The sequence below is a fragment of the Mauremys reevesii genome, linkage group 10 (genome assembly GCF_016161935.1).
Source record: "Mauremys reevesii isolate NIE-2019 linkage group 10, ASM1616193v1, whole genome shotgun sequence".
NCBI lineage: Eukaryota > Metazoa > Chordata > Testudines > Geoemydidae > Mauremys > Mauremys reevesii.
The window spans coordinates 60,333,585-60,358,576 of NC_052632.1; the positions used below are offsets into that span (position 1 = coordinate 60,333,585).

The following is a 24,992-nucleotide window of genomic DNA, read 5'->3' on the forward strand; positions in this document are numbered from 1 at the left end:
GTAAATATTTACAATTACTACAACATCCCCCAAACCCTTATTAAGTAATATGAATGCCCATACAATGAATATTAATAATTATATACTGAATATAATTATCCCTGCCCCTGATTATTGTTTGCAGCATTAACATAGTCTACAGATAACTTTTACTTTGAAGATACATTCCTTTACAATAATTGCAGCCACAAATTCCCTGGATCAGCAGTTTGCAGGGAAGGGAGGAAGTGGCCATGACCCCGAGCTCATTTGTGTAGCTGGGAAAGGAAGGGAGGGGGAGATAACACTGCTTTACCTAAAGGGTATTCTTTAGATCCCTACATTCCTTATGCAGCTGTAAGCTTATCAATCCCCTAACAAGGAGAAGAGAAGGGAGAGGCTTGGCTATCAAGCTTAGAAGCAGTGCCTGCTCGTGCCTCCATTCCCTAATGCCATGTCTGCACACCAGCGGTCTCCCAGTTTTCTGCTTTACCCTTACATATCCCAACACTACCATTTTTCATTTGAGCTATGACTGCTGCTGGGAATTCTATGAGGGGCTGCAGCAGTTTAGTTAGGAATCGGTCTCCCGGAAACTCTGGACGAAAGGCTTTGAAATGTAAGTATTAAGTATGGCTTCTATTTTCCTAGCCCCAGATTTGGCAGACGCACAGTCTGGTCTTTTCCTGTCCACTAAATAGGATTAATTTCTATAAAAGTTCTGCCTAATTTTAAAATCACTGGCAGTGCCATTCTGCAATAGCTGTCCCCTGAAACGTCATTAGCATCCTCTACTCTCCCTCTGCAGGGGACTTAGGCCAACATCAAGCACCTGGGCCCAGTGCCCTACCTCTTTCCATCCATGGCCTACCTTGTCCCTAAAGCATTCCTGGGCAGAGACACAGAGAGCTACTGTGTAATCCTGTACCACAAAAGGAGCCCCCATATGCAGAGCCTCTCCACAGCTGGACCTCTGCACAATGCAACTCCGGTTCCTTGGAGACCCCTCTGCCACCCACAAGATTTTGCTTATAGTGTTTACTGGGTAAATAACATATAAAGGCCTAATAAGTTCATTCTTCTTCAGACTCCTTGGGGCAGAAGTTCCAAAACTAATTAATTGTTATATAATTTGCACTTTGGTCTAAAAACATCTTTGTGTAAAGTAAATAGTATTGAACTTTTTAGATACACGGTTAGTGACATTTACTATTGTAGTTTTTGTGTTGTTTTTCTCTGTTGTGAATTGATAAGATTTCATAATGAACATGACCTGCTTTGCTTCTATGAATGGTTTTAGCACTTTGCAGCAGCAGGGACTATGCTCGCATAGAGAGGCTCCTGTAATAACTTAAGTGGCTGCATAGCACCCCACGAGTCAAAATAATATTCTGGTCTTTTCACGAGAGGCAGATGAAAGGAAGAAAAAAATCTTCAAAGCATTTTCTCTGATGCTGACCCAAAATAATTTAGAACAGTAATTACAATAATGGATGTGAAAGGCTGGATATTTCTCTCCCCTTACAACTTGTACATTGTGGACCTTAAGAGTTCCACAGCCTAAAGTTCCTAATATTCCATAGTATTCATAGTCACTGACTCCATGGGTGCTCTAGGGCTGGAGCACCTACAGGAAAAAAATGGTGGGTGCTGAGCCCCCCCAGCAGCCAACCCCCTTTCCCGTCCAGCGCCTCCTGCTCCCCGGCAGCCCCACCTTCCTCTCCCTCCCAGCACCTCCCACCTGCTGCAATCCATGGCATGCAGGAGACACTGTAGGGGAGCGGGGAGGAGCAAGGGCTGGGCACACTCAGGGGAAGGAGGAGAACAGGTGGGAAGAGGCGGGGTGAGGGTGAAACAGAGATTGGAAGAGGCAGGATGGGAGCTGCAGGGAAGGGGCGGAGTGGGGACGGGGATGGGGACTGGGGCAAAGCCAGGGTTGAGCACCCACAGCACATTAGAAATAGAAATGCTGATAGTATTTATAGGAGGGCTCAGCTACTATGGTGATGAGAGTCAGAAAAAGTCTATAAATGAATGCTTTGCAATTTCAGAGTGCTTTACCAACATTAACTCATTAACCCTCACAACCTTTCCCCTCCCTGCCTAGCCCAAGACAACCCTTATAAGAGACATATAAGGATATGAGGCAGCTAAGGTGTTAGGGTTGCCAACTTTCTAATCGCACAAAACCGAACACCCTTGCCCCACTCCTTACCCCGTCCCTTCTCCAAGGCCTCACCATGCCCCGCCCCATCTCTGAGGCCCTGCCACCAGCTCACTCCATCCCTCCTCCCTCTGTCCACTCGCTCTCCCCCACCCTCACTCACTTTCACTGGGCTGGGGCAGGAGTTTGGGGTGCAGAAGGGGGTGAGGGCTTTGGGGTGGGGCCAGAAATGAGGGGTGCTGGGTGAGGGAGGGGGTGAGGGCTCAGAGTGTGGGCTGTGGGGTGGGGCCTGGGATGAGGGATTGGGGTGTAGGAGGGGGCTCTGGGCTGGGACCGAAGGGTTCAGAGTGTGGGAGGGGGTGAGGGCTCTGCGGTGGGGCTGGGGATGAGGGGTTTGGGGTGTAGGAGGGGGCTCAGGGATGGGGCAGGGGTTGGGGTACAGGCTCAGGGAGAGAGGATGCAGGAGGACTTTTAATGGCTCAGTCAGCAGGAGTTCCGGTCGAAAACCAGATGCCTGGCAACCCTATAAGGTGTAAGGGATTCTCAAGGACCAGTTACAGGCACAGCTGTCAAAATCAGGTCAAGGTTAAGTCTGCTGTAGCTGACAGCTCTTTGACCTGATTTTCCTGCAACCGGATGCATGTAATTCCAAGGACCTTCATGGGGCCTTGTGATGGGGTACAAAACCCTCACACTGTCTGAACTGGTTAAAAGACAATACTTGGCCTATGTTGCCCCAGCCTCTGGGCCTGCAGAACATGCTGTGACTGGAGGAGCTGATTAAAAGGGAACTCAGAAGCCCAGGTGAAGAGTGGTAGAAAACCTGCAAGAGAGAGGAGCCATTCTTCTGACTGGTTTCCTGCAGGTTGAGCCTGAGAGGGGAGAGCAGGTAAGACCCCCAGGCCAGGGCCGGCTCCAGACCCCAGCGCGCCAAGCGCGCGCTTGGGGCGGCATTTTGCCGGCAGGGCGGCAGGCGGCTCCGGCGGACCCTCCGCAGTCATGCCTGCGGGAGGTCTGCTGGTCCCGGGGCTCCGGTGGACCTCCCGCAGGCATGACTGCGGAGGGTCCGTTGGTCCCTCCGCAGGCACGTCTGCAAGAGGTCCCCCGGAGCCGCGGGACCGGCTACCGGCAGTGCGCCCCCTGCGGCATGCCGCCCTGCTTGGGGTGGCCAGATTCCTAGAGCCGCCCCTGCCCCAGGCTTTCTTTGAGAACCAGCAGATCATGCAGGGCCTTGAACCTTTGGACTTTTTTTGCGGGGGGTGGGAGGGAGACTGTTTGGACTATAAGGATCACACCCCAAACTGAAGGGATATTGTGGTAGGAAGTAGCCCAGGAAGATTAATTTGGACTTCCTATAGGGACAACCGTGCCTGTGTTGCCTCCCACGGGGCCCTGCGGTGGGACACAGTGAAGAGGGAGGGCCCAGGTCCCCCTACCACACCCTAAAAGGGTAAAGGCCCAGAAGTGGATGGAAAGCTGCAGATTCCTGGCTTAAGGTCAGGCACAAATATTGCTACTGTCCTGACAAAGGGGCAAAGAGCTGCAAGTTGGATGCATTAATCACTAGGCTACCTCATCTAATAAGGGTTTGTCTACACAGTGGGGCAACGTGCACTACAGGGTGTGACTTTGAAAGCACAGTAACCTGTTGTGCATTAATTCGTCTATGTGGATGTTGCTGGTGTGCACTGAAGGTTCTTTAGTGCACTTTAATGTACTGCCATTTCAAACTTTACATTACAGTGCACTGGGGAACCTTTAGTGTGCACCAGCAAGTATTCAATAGGCAAACCGTGGGCTAAATCTGGAGTGCCAGACACTTTTGTACAGACCCTAATATTTATATTGTTTTTTATTATTATTTTCTCTGGAGTCTGAACCTTGACTATACTTTGACCCAGAAATTTGGACCTTGCCAAAAAATAATTGACTACTGCTGGTCTACACAGACCAACTAATTTGTAATAGGTTAGTGTGCCTTAGCAATCACACCGCTGAAGCCTGCATTGCCACACTATGGAGACAATCCCACGATGTGTCTCCAAAGGGTTTTAGGGAACATCCTGCATCAGCACCGATTCATCAGCTAGGCAGTGCCATCAGTGACTGTGCAAACCCCCAGCGGCCAGGGCAGCCAGCCCGTTAGAGACGTGTGGCGCTGGAGCTGATGCCCCTCAATACCCACACACAGGTGGGAGGTGCAGGCGGATGTGAAAATGCAGGAGGCTGCAGGAGCCATTGGGGCAGCCCTGGGGGACATGAGGGACCCAAAGAGCAGGGCGCTGCCTAAAGCCAGGGGGAGAGCGGGTTAATAGCCAGGCCTCCGGCCCCTGAGCCAGGCTCTTTAAAGGCGCGAATCCAGCCTGGCCCCACCCCTGAGCGAGGGGGCTCTCGGGTAAGTGGGGGAGCAGCAGCAGCATCCGGGTCCCTGCTGCCCGCTTTGTTCCCCCTCCGGCTCTCAACAGGCCACGTCCCTGCTAAGGCCCCTCCCCCAGCTCAACGCCTGGGCGGGACGCAGGGTGATGGCGTCATGCGGGAGCGGCGGCGGCTGCCCAATGGCGGCGGAGGCGGCGGCCGCCTCAGCGCTGCCTGGGGAGGTGAGCGACGGGGCAGCGCGGGAGGTATCGCAGCGCCGGGCCGGGCTCCCTCCCCGCCAGCCCCGGTCCCGTAACGCCGGGGCTGGGCCGCACGGGCTCCCGCGCAGCCTGCCGGGCCTCTCCCCGCCAGCGCCCAGGCCTGAAACTCCGGCACCCCGGTGCCCGCCAGGGCTGGGAACGCCGGGCCTGGGGAGCTGGTGGCACCGCGGCGCTGCCGCAGCCATGGCAGGCGGTGCGGGGGTGTCTGTCCTACTGCGGGAGCCGCGGCTGCGGTGGGACGTGCTGTCAGCGAGAGCCCGGCGCGGCTTTGTTTCTGGCAGGCACAGCCCGCCCAGCGCTGCGGGGGAGGGAAGCGGCGTCCCTGAACCAAGGGGTTCTTCGCCCCTGTGGCAGCCCGGCGTGTTTGGTTTGGTTAACGACGAGTGTTTTGGAGAAATAAGTCAGTTAGCAACCCCCCTCCCCACCCGCAGTCAGAGTTGGTAAGAGACACAAACACATACAGCGCAGAATGCGTGTTTCTCCTTTCTGTACGGCTGTGGGGAAGACAAAATGTCCCAGGCCGGCTTGAATTGTCATCAAGAAGCAGCGGGGTAGAGGGAGAGGAGTAGAGTGACCAGATGTCCCGATTTTATAGGGACAGTCCTGATTTTTGGGTCTTTTTCTTCGATAGGCTCCTATTACCCCCCCACCCCCTGTCCCGATTTTTTACACTTGCTGTCTGGTCACCCTAGAGAGGAGGCAATTGTTTCTTTGCAGCTTGTCTTTACGACTTGTCACCTACTTCTTTGAAATAGTATCTTGCTTCCTTGCCTGAAACATTGAGAAGCCAGCCGGTGGGGAATGCCCATAATACAGCAATTTGCATCCAAGTTGTGAAGTGTAGCTTGTAGCTGTCCTTATAGGTCTTGTCTTTGCCAGGGGCGGCTCTAGAAATTAGGCTGCCCCAGGCAGCGCGGAGCGCTGCGCCGCCCTTCCTCGGTCCCGCGGCGGGTCCCCTCTTCCCGCGGCTCCGGTTGAGCTCCCGCGGCAGGTCCACGGAGCCCCGGGACGAGCGAACCTCCCGCGGGCACGGCTGCGGACGGTTCGCGGGTCCGGCGGCTCCGCTTGAGCTGCCGCAGTCATGCCTGCGGGAGGTCCAGCCGAGCCGCGGGACGAGCCCCCCTCCGCAGTCATGCCTGCGGCAGGTCCGGTCGTCATGCTCCGTGGACCTCCCGCAGGCATGACTGCGGCAGGTCCACCGGCCCAGCCTGCCGCCCCCTAGATTTGGCCGCCCTAGGCAACAGCTTGCTTTGCTGGTGCCTAGAGCCGCCCCTGGTCTTTGCTAGGGAATTTTACACCCCCCTCCAGAATAAAAATAAAGAAATCATTCTACTTTCATTTTACTACTGTATTTTGAAATTAAGGAGTTTTTCTGCTAATGTGAAACAAAATATTTAGTTACCAATGCTGGTCATTTTTATTTGTCTAGTAAGTTTACCTGTGGTAGTAGCTATTCAGACTGAAATAGCCTTTCATGTTCATTAATTAAACAGTAGTTCTTGGTCGGCCCCTGAGCTCCTGGCCTGGGAGACTAGCCCCTGGTCCCTCCCCTGCTGACCCCCCCTTCCCTGCTGTCCTCCCTCCCCCGCAGCCTCACCTCACTGCGCCACTGGCACTATGCTCTGGGCGGCAGCGCAGCTGCAGAGCCGCGGCCTGATCTGGTGCTCTGTGCTGCACGGTGGCATGGCTGGCTCCAGTTGGGCTGCACGGCTGCCTCTCCTGGTGCTCTGGGCGGTGTGGCTGTAGCGCCGCCAGCCACCAGTGCTCCAGGCAGCGCGGTCGGGGGCAGGGAGCAGGAGGGGTTGGATAGAGGAGTTTGGGGTGGTGGTGGGGGGGCGGTGGATAGGGGTCAGGGCAGTCAGAGGGTGCAGAACAGGGGTTGAATGGGGGCAGGGGTTCTGGGGGGCAATCAGAGAGGAGGGGGGGTTGGATGGAGTGCCGGGGGCAGTCGGGACAGGGAGAAGGGGCGGTTGGATGGGGTCAGATGGGAGCGGGGGCCGGGCCATTCCTGGCTATTTGGGGAGGCACAGCCTCCCCTAACTATCCCTCCATACAATTTCAGAAACCCGATGTGGCCCTCAGGCCAAACAGTTTGCCCATCCCTGCACTAGAATGTGTAACTCTTACCTGAAAAGAGAGAGGGAGATTCTTTGAGTCATGGATGGGGGGAGTTTACTTGCTTGAGAAGACACATAGGAGCCCAAATTTTAGTTGAAATAGCTTATACTCCTTGCTTTATTGGTTACAAAGATCAAGGGCCAAATACAAGATACTTTTGATCCCTTCTATATTCACCCCAGAGTTTACCACATTCTTCTAGTTTCTTCTTTTCTACTAGGGTCTACACATCAGCTTCCCTAACACCTCTGATAAAAGACCACATTTAGGAACTTTTTTTAATGCATTTTTTCTACTGATTCAGTTATAGTTCTAGGTTAGAATAGACTATTCACAAAATGTATTCTAAGAAAGGGGCCAAAAGTTTCCATTTTTCGAAAAGAGAAACCAAACAGCTGATGTTTGTGTTTGTCTATCCACAGGATCACAGATAAGGTTCAAAATTATCATGTAAGTTATAGAGATTTTCAAATGTTGAAAAGCATTTCCAAAGTGAGGGGTTATTTTCTATTAATTTATGTGTTTTGTCTCTGTAGAGGGAGCATGGTTTTGCCCTTGACATTAGTGCACCTAAGCATGTATGGATGAATTACTAGAAAGAATGTAACTAATATTTTTTAAAGCTCTTTGCCCTCTAATTCTGAAGCTGCAGGACAGAAAATCAGATTTGTGAATGCCCATGATCACTGCAGTATGTTGAAATATTGATGTTGCCAAGAGTTGGGGTTTACTTTGCCCTTGTAATGAAACTCTTAGACACTCTGGCCACAGCTTGCAACAATGACTGGTGATTTTGGTTGCCCAAAATGAAATGCATTGAAGTTGCCAGACTTTTTGAAAGCACTGAGCGCTCACGTCTTAAAAATCAGACCTTTTAAAGCTGTCTCAACTGGCCACCAAAAGCCATTAGTCACTTTGAAAACTTTGAGCTGTGTATGTATGTACCAAAGTAAAGACCTGTTTGATGTGGTTTCAGAATGTGGTACAATATTTTTTTTTACACAACAACAAACAAAACTTCCCTTTACAAACAGTTTGGTGCACCGTTTGTGCCAGTCAGCCTGTAAAATCTTGGGTTTTAACAGGTAGTGACAGCACATTGAAGCCTTGGTTTTGTGGAGGACAGAATGAGATGTCAGCAACTTTACTGAATGCATCAATGATATCATCTATAGTTTTTTCTTATAAGGAATGATATGGCAATTTTTAAAACTACCAGGCTATAACTCAAAGCTATATTTATATTGATTTGTTTTTACAGTGAACATCCTGCTTTTTTTAACATATCTTATTGGCGAGTGATGTACTAAGTTTGCATGATTCTGACTTGCCTGGGATCTTCACCAGAACTGTCTTGTGAGGTTATTCCAATGAGCAAACATTTTAAATAAAGTGTATTGAGAAGAGAAGCATCTCCTGTTGTGACAGCATTTCACAAAGTGCTGTCTTGTTTTAGATGTCCCCAGCATACCATGGTAGATGTGGCAAAGGAAGAGACTATGGATGACATCACATTTAGAAGCGACACTGTACTTTCTGATGTTCATCTACACACCCCAAGCAAAAGACATCTCATGGTGCGATTGAATACTGTTGGACAGCCAGGTAATTTACAGTCAGAGGGTGCTTAGAGTTTCACCACTGGTAAAATGGGGATAATGATATCCACCTCCTTTGTAAAGTGCTTTGTGATCTACAGATGAAAAATAAATACCTAGCTCTTTTATATTGCACTTATTTGTCTTATCTTAAATTTACCTACTTATTTGTAACAATTAAACCTGGTTTCAAGGATTAAATTAAATTCTTAATTGGTCCATTAAAAATTTGCCTCCAAACAGAAATGTCAGCATTAATTGTACTTAGTTATAAAATATTTTAGTTGTTAATGTTTACAGAGTAACATATTTCACTGTAATCATAGTGCCAAGTTTTCCAGCTACAGAGAGCTGTCTCATAATCTCCTGGTTTAGCTCTCATGTAAACTAAGTGATTTATCAAAAAAAATCCTGTTATGTTTATTTTTGTATGTTATACTGAAATACATTTTGAAAATGCAAGTTTCATATTGATTCTGTCTTTAATCTTTTATTGTTTGTCTTTGACGTCCTTTTTTCTGTTTTTGTTTTAGTATTTCTGTCACAATTCCAGCTTCTTTTGAACAAAAATAATTGGGAGTCTGAGAGAGAAAATGAAAAAGAACTTACAACAGAAAATACGGGACACCAAACCAGAGGTGGGAAGGAATTGTGTGACAAAGGTAGTAATGATCTAGATTTTCTCAACAAAAATGGAAGAGAAGCAAACAATTTTAAAGGGATAGAAGCTCTGCTGGATGATGATGGGGATTTGGAAGTGGTCAGAAGACCTCGATATGTGTCTGATCCAGAAGTGGAGGATCTTTCGAGAGACAAAGTATATCCCATAATTCTGATGAAAGGAGGAGAAGGTATTTTTGAAGATGCAAAGCAAGAAAGTACCTACAATAATATTATTAAAATAGGTAAGCAAAGCCGTAGGCTGATACGCAGACATTAATCACATACTTTTGTTCATACAAAAGAAAACATGGGCTATGTAATACAGCAGTAGCAAGAGTGCGACTGTAGCACAATGGTTTTCGTGCTAATCTGTAGATCATGAAGAGACTCTCATGCTTAACATATCCCCTTTCACCAAATATTGTGAAACTACATGTACTTTGAATACTTAGGCACATTTCATAAATTTGTTCAGTACTAATTGATTCAGCAGTTTGGTGATTCAGAATGTGCCAAGAAAAGTGCTTATTCCTATCATCTCCTTTCCTTATGCAGACCATCTGTGTAACAAGGGGGACATTTAAAAATACCTTTTTTTTTTTTTTTACTAAAAAGAAAAATCAAACAAAACAACCAAAAAAACCCTGCTCCAACATATTATTGTTTTATGCTTTAAAACTCACGCTATAGGTTTGCAAAATCACCCCTTCTCTCTTAGTGCTGGGATGCTGGTGAGCCCTGCATTAAGGCATTCTATTTAGGTTTGGTGTCTGTGGCTGTTAACTGGAGGCCTTGGCACTGAGCATTTAGTTTTTTCAAATCGATTGAGTTATTTTATGCCAAATGAACAAGTGCTCCCAACTTGATTTGCTCTTGCTTTGATATTTAGTTGAGTAGTAACACTTTGTTACCTAAATATGAAATTTTCTTTTTGACACCTGGTTGATGGGGAATTTAATTTTCATGTAACTCAGGAAGTTCCTGACATTCTGCACCAGTCAAGGCTCTGAAATATAGCTATTACTGGCCTTTAGTGGCTGCAAAGCATAAACTCAAGCTTGTAGTTGTCATTCTTTAGGTTTGGAATCCTTTCATTTTCTTGAAAAACAAACACTTCTCTTTTTAAGGCTGGTTTAAGATGTGTAGTTTTTACGGCTAATATGGTTCAAATAGGTTCTCTTCTTTTTAAATGTATAATAAATCCTAAAGTACAGGGGGACATATTGTAAACATGTTGCTGTATATGGCAGTTTGTATTGTCAATTCACAATTGCTGGTATTTATCAGTAGTGCAAGAAGAATGTGATCTGTTTATATTTGCCTCTTTCATGTTTTAGCTACTAAAGCAAAATGTTCAGGTGTGTAGTTCTTTACATAGTATGATTATTCGTTCAGGACAAAGAGCTCTGTGTAAGTTGGAAAGCTTGTCTCTCTCACCAGCTGAAGTTGGTCCAATAAAAGATGTTACCTCACCTTCCTTGTCTCTCTAATATCCTGGGACTGATATGGCTACAATAACAGTGCTTCTGTTACTCTATTTAAAACTCCTTAGTTAGGAAGGGGATTGATTATACAGGGAATCAGAATTGGTCCGATGGTTTCCAGGGATCCAAAATTTCAAGAAACCTTTTTCAGCTGAACTATACCAGATTAAGATGTTACTGAACTAAAGCTGTTCACATATATGCCACTGAAGAGCCAAATGTTATCTTAGTCCAGTTGTTGGAGGGTAGTTGTCCACCTCTCAAACGACCATTATAGCTGGCACTATCTTAGCATACTTTTTGATAGTCTGAGTCCACAACAAAATATCTCTCATCCCTAGAGTTTTGTCTTTTTCAAGTCAGGATTGAGGCAGGTTGATAAATTACAAAAGAAGCTTATGCTACCGCTGCCTGTAGTCCACCTGTTATATGATTAAATGGAAGATCTGTGATAAATGTTCCAACATAGAAACCGCCACTTATAAATACCTATTCATTGTTATGTTACTGCAAACAGTTCCTTGCTTATGTTCAGAGACTGCATGTATAGTGTTACACACACTACTTTTTACTGTGTTTTATGTGCAAGTCTAAACATAAAATTTTTAAAAATTTCCTTATTCATGTAACTTAAAGAATATGATCCCAGATGGTAAAGATAGTGTCCTTTGACATTAAGTTTAACCACATTTTTTTAAACACATAACATAAATAAGAGTCATAGCTAAAGGTTTTTTTTAAGTACTTTCTTCATTTTTTTTGCTTTCATTTTACCAGAGCATACAATGGCAACACCGTTGGAAGATGTTGGTAAACAAGTACGTATCTTCTTCAGAGTATCCTGCACTTCGTGAACTGTGCATCAGAGCCTTAACTTTCTGTGCCTTCTGCTCTCTCCTGAAGGTCTGGCGAGGAGCCTTTCTTCTTGCAGATTATATTTTGTTCAAACGGGATATGTTCAGATGTTGCACAGTACTAGAGCTTGGAGGAGGCACTGGAATTACAAGCATTGTCATGGCAATGGTTGCTAAGACTGTGTACTGCACAGGTACTTTGATGCAATTATTTTTAATTAAACACTAGCATGAAAAAAAGTCTAATTGTGTAAAAGCACAGGAAATTGGAATGAAGCATCTCTTATTTCTGCTGGTTTTTTTCTGTTTTAGTCTTTTTTTCTTTTTTTATGATTATACACATTGACACCAAGTAACAGGTTCTCGATTTAGTGATAATACCGTGTATGAAATTTCTCAGTAGATGACACAAAAAAGAAGTGGTGCCTTCTTATAAGTGTGAAATGGAATCAGGATCCTCATTTTAGGGAATGTTACATTTTTACATTGAATTTAAATAAAACGTGCCTGGGTAGCAGCTACATTTCTCATAAGGGAGCTATACAACAAAAAGCTTGTCTCTAATGTACAGCATTTTGGAAAGTTAGCTTCTGTATATTTTGTTAAGAAACTTAGAAATTTTAACTTTATTTGAGCAGCTTGCATGGTGTCTCAAACTTGATTGATACCAGCAAATGAAAAAACAGTTCTATGGCTATTTTTGTATTCATTTGCGGATCTTATTTTATTGATATACCATTGAAATTTCAGCTGCACATTGGAGATAACCTTGTCACTCAAGTATGTATTAGCTTTGCTTTTGCTAAAACTGCAGTTTTAAAACAGACAAAAAGTCTGAAAAATATAATACTAAGAACAACTAACATTGTGAATCCTGCCTAAATTTGTTTTCCAGAATAAATGAATCTGCCTTTGGTTGTAACTCTCTAGAAAACTGTTGTTTTTACAAAAATGATTGCTCTTATGGATAGAGAGAGCCTTTCAACTCTAGGTCTCCTGTTCAAATACATCCTAGGTATTTAACTGCTAGTTGTCTGTGTGAAAATGTTTGGCAGTCTAAGTTCAGCTCTTCATGAAGAAGTGTCCAGATCATACAATATGCTCATCACTGCTGGCCTTAATATTGGGCTTTGTTATTGGCAGTGTCAGTATAGAGCACAAGAATTATGTATAGGCCCTGGAGATTGAGCTATCCTCTGACTCCTTCTTGGGATGAATCAAGTAGGTTAGGGTTTCAGCACATTCTGAATATAATATTGTTTTCAGTACAATTATCAATTATTTCCAGATGTTGGTGAAGATCTTCTGGCTATGTGTGAGCAAAATGTAACATTAAACAAACATCTTACTGAGCCAGCAGGTAAGAACCATTTGTTGTTTCTCAATCGCAAGTTTGTGCCTTTGTCGGTAGAACTGTTCATAGAATATACAGTAGTGGCCACATAGGTTGATGTCACTATATAAATGTTTACAAATAATGAAACTTTTATCTTAATTGAAAATATAGCTCATAGAAACAAAGACATGAAAACTCTATATAGGGTCCACATTGGGGCTGCTGCTCTTCTGAGCACAGCTCAGGACTCTCGGAGCACTGCTCTCTTCCAATCAGATACAGGTAACCATGGTTACTTCACAAAGCTATTGTGTAATACGGAATCCTTCAAGAGTCACCTAGAATAATTGGGAGTCATGGAAGTCTTTGGGCCAAAGTCAGCAGTGGTGTAAATTGAGTGTCAATGGTGAAGTGGTGTAATTGTTTCACATTGGAATGTATAAAACAGGTGTCAAAGGGATGGGAGCTATCTTGCAGGTAAAACAGCTAACAGGAGAGCATAAGGTAAAGCAGGCTCCCTCTTCTGCACGTCTCCCATCATTTTCTCCTGCATGTGCAGCTATCTGATTTGGCTGAATGCCAAATCAGTTCATGTCAATTTTTCTAACAATTTTTCCACTTATCGCACCACTTCACTGCTGATCTTTGGCCTTTGATCTCCACTAAGTTGCCATCTGAAGGGTGGATGGAATTAATTTGCTCATCAGTTGTGGGTTTTTTGTGTGTGTACAGGAGGTGAAGTTAAGGTAAAAGAGCTGGACTGGCTGAAAGATGAGTTCTGTACAGGTAAGTAGTTGTGATGCGTTTTATTCAAACTGTTTTCCATGATAGTTTTGAAATAAGTAAACATACTAAACTGCAACTAACAACTCTTCAGTTACATCAGGTTCTAGTAAAAATCATTTTTTAATAAGTCAGAATGGCCCCTTCTGAAATTAGTGATCGTTTCCAAGAGCAGGAGTATTGAGTTACTAAAGTCTGCATTAAACCAGTAAGTGTTACAGTGGCTAATTGCACCTCTTCTCCCTCTGTGGTCTCCTCAAGGGTGCCCCTTTAGGTCTCAGGCCTCCAGCCATCAATTCTCTATGAGCAGGGACTCATATCCATCTCCCTCCAGACTGGGGACTCACGCTTGCGGTCTTATTGCAATGTACTGTGTTTATCCCAGCAATTCTGACCTTAGTCTTATTCCTGCCTTTCGGCTATCTCCCAAGGGCTTATGAGAGTGACCACCCAGCTTTAAGAGTACAGTAAATTTGTTTAGGACAAAATCATTACATGAAAATACATACAAACCAGTATATTCTACACCCTTGCTAAGCTTACCATGTGGAGACACTGGTAGGTTTCCAGTCCTTCAAACTCTTCCAATAGTGTTTTGACCTCCTGGTTACAGTCTCATACCAGTTCAAGGATCAAATGAGGGGCACTGAGTCAATTCAGGCTGCCCCTTGTTACCAAAAGCCCATTCTTTGCCTACTGTGCTGCTTGAACCTGGTCAGAACCAGTATGTGCAATACCTTGTGGGGGGTGGTACTTCTCTGGAGTTGCTTATCTCTCCCAGAATCTGCAGAACATATCCCTCATAGATTGTAGTTCCTTGGGGAAGCTCTGTATCTCTTCTGCATGGAGCCAGAATGCAATCCCTAGCTCCCAAAGATCTATGCCGTACTTAAGAGAGACACCTCTACCTCGATATAATGCGACCCAATATAACACGAATTTGGATATAACGTGGTAAAGCAGTGCTCCGGGGGTGGGGATGGGGGGGCTGCGCACTCCAGTGGATCAAAGCAAGTTCAATATAACACGGTTTCACCTATAACATGGTAAGACTTTTTGGCTCCCAAGGACAGCATTATATCAAGGTAGAGGTGTACCAAAGTTTATGAATATTCCAGGGGACTATAGTGTCTGGCATTCCTCACTATAGTAGTCTTTTGAAGTTTTCATGCTTCCAAGATCTTGACCTCTTACATTTTGATCTTATCTTAATGTTGTGGTGAAGTGTGTATAAGCATACATTATGCACATCGTACACATACACTAATGTCCAATCTGTTGACCTGTCTGGCTGCAAAACCCATCTATTCTTCCAAACCTTTGGGAAGGAGGGTGGGGTGGGGTGGTTAGAACAATTAAAAGTAGCTCTGTGATAGGATGCATGCAGTTTTGTGAGAGGTTTATTTTGGGGGGGGAGGGGGGGGAAGGGTTGTTTTTTTGAGGTGACCTTGCTATACTTTAAATATTTGGTGAGGGCACACGCAACTGGGGATCAGGACCTTTTTGTTCTGAATAAATGAAAATCAATACAGCTAATTTGGGGGCAATGAATACCAGTATCAATAAAAGGGACCTCTATTTTTCTTGGGTTAAAATTGTAGGTTCTTTACAGTGAAGTTGTCACTAAATTGTACAAGCAGCTGTATGCAACGGACTATTACACTTTCTTTGGACCCTGTCTCAATGTAATCATTCAAGAAGCAGGAATTGGATTTAATGCCTTCAGAAATGCTTCTCTTTTATGATTAAAAAACCCCATTCGTGCAGATGGAGTTTTGAGAGAAGAAAAAATTACTATTCTGTTTTTGGACTTTACAGGCTGACTCCTAACTTTATTGAATATGTAGTAGCAATGTTGCCTCTTGAATAGAGTGGATTTTTAAATGTCCAAAGACACTATCAGTATTCAAATACCTAAAATGCATAGCTGAAATTACGTAGGAGTTTTGATCAAAAGTCACATTTTTTTCTTAATGTTTTGTTTTCTTTGTTGTGATAGTTCTTTTTATCGCTTGAGATTCAAATACTCAGATCTAGCTGTATGGTGGTAGGGGATACAGCAGGACTTTATTACCATATAAGCAAAACTTGGCACCCCAGGCAACCGATTCTGAGGAGAATCAGTCCTAATAGAGAAAGGAAAGCAGAGCACTTCATTAGAGTGGGATTTGGAGCTCCTGAAACTCCTATCCCCTTCATGTAAACAAACTCATCAGTACCCAACCCCAAGGAGCCTTCTGTGAATTCTCATCCACTCCTTTCTCCCCATTGTGGCTGTGGCTTTTACTGCTGCCCTAGTAACACCACATCCCTCAAACTGTTGTGGGAGATAGATTATTGTGGGGCGGTGGAAGTGGAATCTTCACTCAATAGACCACATGCCTTTTGCATTGACCATACCAGAACTACTAACTGTAGTATGTAACCTATCACTTAAATCAGATTCTGTACCAGATGACTGGAGAATAGCTAATATGATGCCAATTATTTTAAAAGGCTCCAGAGATGATCCTGTCAATTGCAGGCCAGTAAGCCTAACTTCAGAACCAGGCAAATTGATTAAACCTATAGTAACAACCAGAATTATCAGACACATAAATAAACATGATTTGTTGGGGAAGAGTCAACATGGCTTTTTTAAAGAGAAATAGTGCCTCACCAATATATTAGAATTCTTAGAGGGGGTCAACAAGCATGTGGACAAGGGGGATCCAATTGATATAGTGTACTTGGACTTTCAGAAAACCTTTGACAGGGTGCCTTATCAAAGGCTCTTAAGCAAAGGGGGAAGGTATTCTCATGGGTTAGTATCTGGTTAAACAATTGGAAACAAAGGGTAGGAATAAATGGTCAGTTTTCGGAATGGAGATAGATAAATAATAGTGTCCCACAGAGGTCTGTACTGGGACTAGTGCTGTTCAGTATATTCATAAATGATCTGGAAAAAAGGGGTGAACAGTGACGTGGCAAAGTTTGCAGATAATTCAAAACTACTCAAGATAGTTAAGTCCAAAGCAGACTTTGAAGAATTACAAAATCTCAAAAACCTGAGTGACTGTGCAGCAAAATGCAGATGGCATTCAGTGTTGATAAATAAAAAGTAATACATATTGGAAAACAATCCCAACTATACATACAAAATTATGGGTTCTAAATTAGTTATTACCACTCAAGAAAGAAATCTGAGTCAATGTGCAGCGGCAATCAAAAAAGCTAACAAGATTAGGAACTATTAGGAAAGGGATAGACAATAAGACAGTAAATATCATAATCCCTCTATATAAATCCATGGTATGCCCACACCTTGAGTACTGTGTGCAGTGCTGGTTGCCCAATTCAAAAGAGAGATAATAAAAATGGAAAAGGTACAGAGAAGGGCAACAAAAATGATGAAGAGATTATGAGAAGAGATTAAAAAGACTGAGACTTTTCATCTTGGAAAAGAGATGACTCGGGAGTGGGGGGGATCTGATAGAAGTCTATAAAATCATGAATTATGTGAAGAAAGTGAATAGGGAAGTGTTATTTACCCTTTCACATAACACAAGAACCAGGGGTCATCTAATGAAATTATTAGGCAACAGGTTTAAAACAAACAAAAGGAAGTACTAATTCACACAATGCACAGTCAACATGTGAAACTCATTGCCAGGGGATATTGTGAAGGCCAAAAGTATAACTGGGTTTAGAAAAGACTGGACAGTGGGCTGGATCACTCGATGATTGCCCTGTTCTGTTCATTCCCTTAGAAGCATCTGGCATTGGTCACTGTTGGAAGATAGGCTACTGGGGTAGATGGACCATTGGTCAAAGCCATTTGTATGTTCTTTGTTATAGACCCTGAAGCTCCCTACAGTTGGTCTGAAGCAGAGATTGCTGATTTGCATGACCACACCACGGTGATACTGGCAGCTGATGGTAAGAGAATGTAACTGAAGCCAGGGAACTTGATGAAAGTGACAACTGAATGTGCAAGTGTCAGATATTTAACTTTGAATATAACAACTCAGGTTTTTGTTTAAAAAGTAGACCAGATCCTCAGCTGATCTACATTATCACAGCTCTTTTGAAGTTAATTGACTTCAAGGAGTTATGATAGTCTTCACTATCTGAAGTATCTTGCTATCTTTCTTCAAAAATTATAGGTTATAATTACAAATTAGAAATTGAAAAACTTTCTGAAACATAGCCTGTTCTTTCATTTGTGGTGATAAATAATGTTACAAAATCTGGATAAACTGTTTAATGGAAGCAGCAACTGGAAAACTAGTAAATTTTTTAAAACAGTTGCAACTAGTTTCTTGAACTACATCTGCCCAGAGTCTCCCTGCCAACTTGTGTGGTTTTATATTTTCCTATTTTCTTACATGTTTTTCTCTGTCCTGTTGCTGAGTGAAAGACACATACAAATAACAGAACAAGCTAACAGACTGACCTCACCATATAGGAGAAACAGCGAAATATTGGCAATGAAGTAAATTGACTGATGGGACATGTTTCTCTTATGTTTGAGTTTTAATTGTCATAGATGTTACTTCTAACAATACTGGGTAAAACAAAGTTTCAGGCAGTGTTGTGATTCTGTTGATATTCTTTTACCACATATGAAATTTTAACTTCTCTGAAGCAAACTTGTTGTAAACTGAGCACAGTTCATACAGTCAGTAGTGAAGTTACCACACCTTATCTCTCAGAAAATGAAAATTATCTGGTATTTTTTGAACTCTGTACCGTTCACTGTAGACCTTGGAAAAACAAGAGACGTTTTTCCTCGAAAACCATGCTGTTTACTCTTTTTATGAATTCGATCACACTTTCAGCCTTTCATTTCTATCCTAAATTGGTGGTGATTTTCTAGTGTAGCTGTTCTGCAGTATGTTTCATAGTAAGTAGTGCCTGAATTTGTTGAACTCAGTTGTTTGTGTAAGTCCAGCCTAGTGTCTTTAGACAGTCAGATCAGGAGGCAAAGTTTCTTATACATCATATGATTTTGTTGCTGATGATGTAGCCAGTCCCTGGATGGCTTTTTTTTTTTTTTTTTGGCATACTATATCTTTTGACTTTAAGGAACTTGATGGGCCTGATTCTCTTCTCAGACAAGTTTAACTTGGAGTTCAGTGGAACCACTACCATTTTGTCCTGATGTGAGACATAAGGCCTCATGATTTATGTCTCCTTCTTCCTTTAAAACTTCAGTAAGATATTTCTTGGTCAGGAGACAGCCTGTTTATGGATAATGCAAGTTGCCAGACTAATGATTTGCATTGACATTGAGAAACCAGTGAAGGCTTGACACAAAGCAGCTGTGATTAATATAGCAGTGTCAGTTGTTGCCATTAAAAGCTTTTCCTATTTTCTGCTACACCAATGTCTGGATTTGTCCCAGAGATTGTTCATTAGAAATAATCTGCATAAGTAAGGATGATTGTTTTATGTTAAGATCATGTATGACTAAAACAGTCAAACGTTCATCGCTGTGTTAATGTTTCTTTTGTATTTTAGTTTTTTATGATGATGACTTAACAGATGCTTTATTCAAAACACTGTACAAAATCACCCACAACTTGAAAAACTCTTGTACAATTTACTTATCAATAGAAAAGAGGTAAGTGCCATCTTGACCTTCCTTAAGATCTTTGTTTTTGCTTCAGAATTAAATCTTTTGACTCAGCGTTAACTGATCAGACATTTCAACGAATATTCAGTGCACCATATGCTCTTTAGCCTCCTAGCATTCTAAGGTTCTGAACCTATAAAATCAAGAGAAAGAGTTACGATTCTTTATCATTCTTCTTGCTATGTATCATGTCATGCCATCCTTGGGTAGAGTTATGCAAATATATATAAATACGCGAATATAGACTATTTGTGGGTTTTAATTCACTGCCATAATAGTCTTTTCATATAATTCCTTGTACTAAATTGCCTTGTGTTCTTTTTTGAGTAAGAATGAATGTGACTGCATATTCCCGTGTTAAAATGTGAGTAACGGGCCTTGTTTGAGTCTCTGTAGATCTGCAAGTAATGGGTTGCTATGTGGGCATTGGCATCATTTCTGTAGAAACACAAACCACAAGACTGAATTCACGTGGAGAAAAGGGCCTAAAATTGGTGGGAAAGGAGGGAGTTTCTTCTTTTGAGACAGAAATATTATCCAGAATTTATCAGTATTCTTATCCTAATTAAGATAACACATTTGCCATGAAAAGAACATGGTCATTATTGTTTGACATTAATAAAAAGAATTTATATTGCGTTTTCTATCTGCTGCTATATTTGGGGAAGTTAACTAGCTATTTAAGATACAAGGGACAGGAAAAATGTTTTGAGATATCACTTTAAATGGATATTTTCCTGCCAGGCTGAACTTCACCTTAAGACATCTGGACATTACATGTGAAGCTTACAATCATTTTCGAAATACTTTGAATGATCTGGAAAACTTACAAGACAGCAAAATGAAATATACTTCTGAGCCCATTAAGCTTGCTTTCTGCCAGTTTCTCGTTTATGAACGGATTGAGCAGTTGGTGAGTGGTATTTATCAAACTAAATGTAATGTGTTAAGAGAATCACTTCAAATTAGTTTTCAGTTATTTAGTCAGTATATTGAGGAAAAACAGACACAATTCACCATTTTATTTATGTTCATAAAGAAGCTATTTGTTGCCCAAGAAATGATCTATCGTTTATATTTACATTTTTTATGCTGGGTTATGTCATAGCATAGGAAAGCTTATGTTGATAAGCATTTTTTTTCCTTTGAGTAAATTAATATCATCTGCATCATGAACATGCTCACTAGAGCAACAGAAAACATGATTTTCAGAGTAACTACAAAACAGAACTAAAATATATTCATTTATTTGCTAGTAAATGTCTATAATAGTGCCAAGATATATTTCTCTATGTAAGGAAAGCTCCTTTCCAAGTTTTGAGTAAAAAAAATTGCTACTTAAAGTGTACTGAAAAAGAGATATCAAATTATTCATAAATTTTAATAATCTTAAAAATTACCAAATGCAGTAATTTTAAAATGGTTTCCATATTTACTTACTTTACCAGAGGGCTCTGTTATCCCAGCTGTAATACCTGTATCTGTAATACCTAAAGTCACGTAAAGAATGTAACCGTTTCTACCATTTTAGATGTTAGTGATTATTATCTGCTGTTGCAGAAGAAATAAGTAACCTTGAACTAGATTTTGAATCTCTTGGAGGTTCATAAAGATTGAAACTCATTTGGTCAAATTCTATGGGTTTTTTTTCTTCTTTTAAAGTCTGTCTGTAATGATACCTGATTTGGACGGAGCCCTAGTTTCATAGTTAGTTATTTTTTTATTCAGCTTTGATGTGTAAAATGACCAAAACCATAAGAAATAACATGCTATTTTTGTGTTAAGTATTTTCTAGGTTTCATATGCTCACTTCATAAATGTTTTTTTGCCAAAGATTATATTATGATCATGTAGGTCTTTAGTGATCTGTATGTAATAAAAATTTAATGTACTGTTTCCGTTCTACTTGAAACTATAGGTAAAATCTCCAATCACAATTTAAAATATGTGGTGATGGAGGATTGCTTATAAATTACACTCGTGATCAAGACAGTCTTCTTTCTAATGTTCCATTTAGCAAACACACATCTGCTACTGTTCATTATCCAGAAATAGAGAGACTTTTCAATGTCTCCTGTTCCTCACATTTTTGTAGTAAAATATATTGAGTGCACATATTCAGTTACACCCCTGAAGGCATTATGAGGAACCATTTGCAGAACCAAGCAAAGAATACAGAACAAGTTATCAGAGGAAACATACCTTCTGCAGACCCCAGAATTTGTGAAATTATTGTAATAATATTTAATTTATGGCAATATTAATTATTTAGAATACAAAAATTCCCCTGCTAACTTCAGGAATAAGTAGATTCAACTTCTTTTGCTGCAGCTAAAAGTACAAAGCTCCAAGAATAATAGCTAAATTACATTAGTCTTCAAAGATAATTCTTACCTTATGCATGCTGCAAGCCAATTTATATAAGGGGCAGGTGTTGAAACTAATTTAATAGTCCTTAATAATTATCATGATATAGTGACCTGAGTGCATTCTGAAAATACGCTTTTTTCCCTCTTCACAGGAGCTATGGAAGATCATTGCTGAACCACTTATGTGACCTCTTTCACATAAGACAGCTGAAAACCTTGATGCAGAAAATTAATACTATTCTACAAATAAAACAATTGAGAGTTTTTTCCCCAGAAGATGTGTTCCCAATGGAACCATAAGCCAAGAAACTGAATTTGATGCAGATTTGCCTTAAACTAATTAAATATATCTTGTATCACTTAGAGGATGATTTCTTTATAGTTTAATTATGATGCTGTTTTTAAATTGCTCCTCATAGTACAGATCTGAAAACTACTCTTAACTACTTCTGTCAACTTTGTGATAGATCCACAGATACTGGCTGTCTAATAGTAATGATAAGGTGTGTCTACTCCTGGGACCAGTAATTTTTTTTCTATGACTTTGTCCCTGTACACTAATAACCACCTATCCAACCTCTTTCCATGTTACAGAAGTGTCAGTCTCATACACTTGCATTTATATCTAATAATCAGTAAACTCAGTCAGACCCAGATTCTACTTCCATACCATGTTGATATTATAGACTCTTGTGGAGTGATCTGCAATAGGCCCAGCTGCTTTTCACCAGGTGGTTGTTTCCTCAGTTCAGAGCGATCTATTTTTAAAACTTTGCAATGAACTATGAAAATGGAGGACTACCTTTACCTTTTCCCCTACGTGGACCTTTTTAGTGTAGAGGCCAGGATTTCAAGTGACGCACAGAGTTCAGCCTTCAGGTTTTATATGCCTCCCTCTGGAGCAATCCTGCTCACATCTTATGCCATTCAATCCCTGCCAAGCTGAGGGTGGCATGAATTGTCCACCCTCTTTCAGTCCATGGAATTCTAGCCTCACAACATACCTGTGGGTGGGTGAGATTTTGGGAGAAGGAGGAAGTTAATGCTATGGAGCCTCTTTTTGCCTTGCCCACTCACACATTCTTGGACCTCTTGGCTATTAAATAAAAGTACGGTTTGTTGATCACAGCTCTCCTGGTTAATAAAAACAAACTCCACAATATATATTTATATTTCTGCCATAATTTTTTTTTGGGTGGAGGTAATCCATCATGGTCACCCGCTTTCCCCACACCTGCAGTCATGGGAACTCTTCCTCCTGCTGAAGAGCTCTAGACTTCTTCTCTAGAGTCGTTTTTAGTGGGTTAAAGTGCTGCATGCTGCTCCCAGTGTCTGAACGTGCTGGTTCCATAGTTCTTCCAGCCCAGAGAGCTGTGATCTTTCATGTAGTAATGTGTTGCGCTTTATACTAGATTGCCAAACAAGGCCTCTAGTATTAGTTTTAAAAGAGGGTTTATGCTTGATTTGGTTCATTCTTTTAGGGAAGTAATTATTGCTTTTCTCTTTACATGCATGAGGATATTATTTCTACGTGATGTTCTTAGTTGGGTTAAAAGAGTTTTGTGGGAGGGTTTTGTTGGTGGTTTTGTTTGTTTTTTTTGGTTAGAAGCACTTTAGATAGCACAGTTGATCCATTAACCATATGGTTTAATATATCCTTGACTAGATTTGTGTAGCACATCAGTCTGTGAAAACCCTTATTTAACCATCTTAAAACACTGGGATAATTATTTTGTAATGATGATCTTAGCCCAGGTGTAGTTCATTATACCAGATAGGTGCATTGATCAGAGAGGCTACATATTGTATCTTGGATAATACGTGGTAAGACTGACTTCAAGAGCCCAGAACCTTCCATTTGGGAATCTAAAGAAGTGGCCAGCTCTTTAAAACTGCATCATGCCCAGCAGTAGACAAGCTGCTGCTAGGTGCTGAGCAGTGTTAGAAGTCTGGCCACTTCATGTAGGTACCTAAGTTGGAGCTGAGCTGTTTCTGTTGATCACTTTTGGGGGAAAAACTTGTATTTAATTTTATGAAATACATTGACAATTTAATAGGTGTGTTGAAATGTGCCTTACAGCATTTATCTAATATATCAAAACTCTGCAGTTTTTGCATTTTTAAAAGTGATATTAACACAGCAAACGAGCAATTGTTTCATATTTCTTAGCTTGCTGCATAATGTCAATAAATTGCTGCCAAAGAAGTTTCAGCTAGAAGCAAACTTTTACAACTAAGTTATAAGGTTTAGAAAATATGGAGTTCTTGGGTCAGTGGTGACCGCTGAAAGGAAGCGCAGCCTTTGCAGTTGTGGAATGTGCTTTTTGCAAAACTGTTTTGCTGTGTAATTAATGTGGCGAAAGGCTTTTGTTGTTGGGCGAATACTAAAGCCATGATTTTACTTTGAAAATAAATTTGTGTTTTGAAAGTGTGCTGTAACAAGATAAAATGAAACAGTACCTTTATGTGGAAAAGTTGTGTGTGCTTAAGGGAGGGTTTTTACTCTTTCTGTGCAGATTTTTTACTTTCAGAGGAGCTTGAAAAGGCAACCCAACAACCAGCAGAAAGAAACTTTGGATCATACAGGCAGAGTGACATTATAGATTTATTCACCTTTTTTAACATAACTGGTTCTGATTAGATCTAAATGGAGTATTGCATGCTGAGATCCATTGTATGAGGGAAAGTGAAAGCCAGTTATGTTTAAAATAAAAGGGAGGGTGGTATTTATTCACTTAAAATAAATAATTTTCTAGGTAATCAAAGGTAATTCTTTTATCTCTCTGGAATGTTTAAGTTTGGCTATACTTTAAAAGTGATGCTGTTGTTTTTTTTTTAAATATTGGTTACGTTTTTGGACTAATGACTTTCATTTAGAGTTGCTCCCATTATGATTAAAAATGGCTGTGGCTGCAGTTTCAATCTGAAGTCCTGCTGTGTTGCTCCTTATCACCAATAACAGATTCTGCAACCAAAAATGGGTAACAGCTCTGAGGGTGCAAAAGCCAGAAAGGGAACTTTCACTCTCATCAATGTACTTAGCTGTCCAGTACTAACATATAAGAAAAGGAAAAACCTATGCCAGAAGGTTAGGCAGGTATTACTCATCATACCTAGAGTAAAAGTTTTGAGTAAGAATGTGCAGTGCTTACATAGCCATGTTTCTGGCCATAAGAGCACTTTTTAAGTAGTACTAATACCATGTGATCTTACTGAGGACTTACTATGCACATTTCAGCCTAAAGCAATTTAATTTGTTCTATTGAGAGCAACAAAACCAAAAGTTTGTACAAAAATGTGTACACAAGTGTTGCATCCATAAATTTAGTTTTCACCTTCTCTAATATGACTTCCATTGTATATTTGGCAAGATGATATTTTTCATAATAAA

The 24,992-nt window shown here is 41.7% G+C and overlaps 1 protein-coding gene across 4 annotated transcripts; it reads left to right on the plus strand.

The window, feature by feature from the left end:
- The first annotated feature begins 4,602 nt into the window (after positions 1-4,602).
- METTL22 (methyltransferase like 22) lies at positions 4,603-24,992 on the plus strand. 4 transcript variants are annotated; one of them, XM_039492713.1, is made up of 12 exons: positions 4,627-4,740; positions 7,320-7,347; positions 8,354-8,502; positions 9,029-9,400; positions 11,420-11,460; positions 11,546-11,690; positions 12,785-12,856; positions 13,565-13,618; positions 17,453-17,533; positions 19,118-19,220; positions 19,977-20,145; positions 21,754-24,992. In XM_039492713.1, the coding sequence occupies exons 1-12, from the start codon at positions 4,674-4,676 to the stop codon at positions 21,787-21,789; spliced, it is 1,317 nt and encodes a 438-aa protein (XP_039348647.1). In that variant the 5' UTR covers positions 4,627-4,673; the 3' UTR covers positions 21,790-24,992. The 4 variants fall into 4 exon arrangements, with proteins under 4 accessions (XP_039348648.1, XP_039348647.1, XP_039348649.1 ...); XM_039492715.1 differs by lacking the exon at positions 4,627-4,740 and adding an exon at positions 4,956-5,219; XM_039492714.1 differs by lacking the exon at positions 7,320-7,347 and having other exon boundaries at positions 4,603-4,740.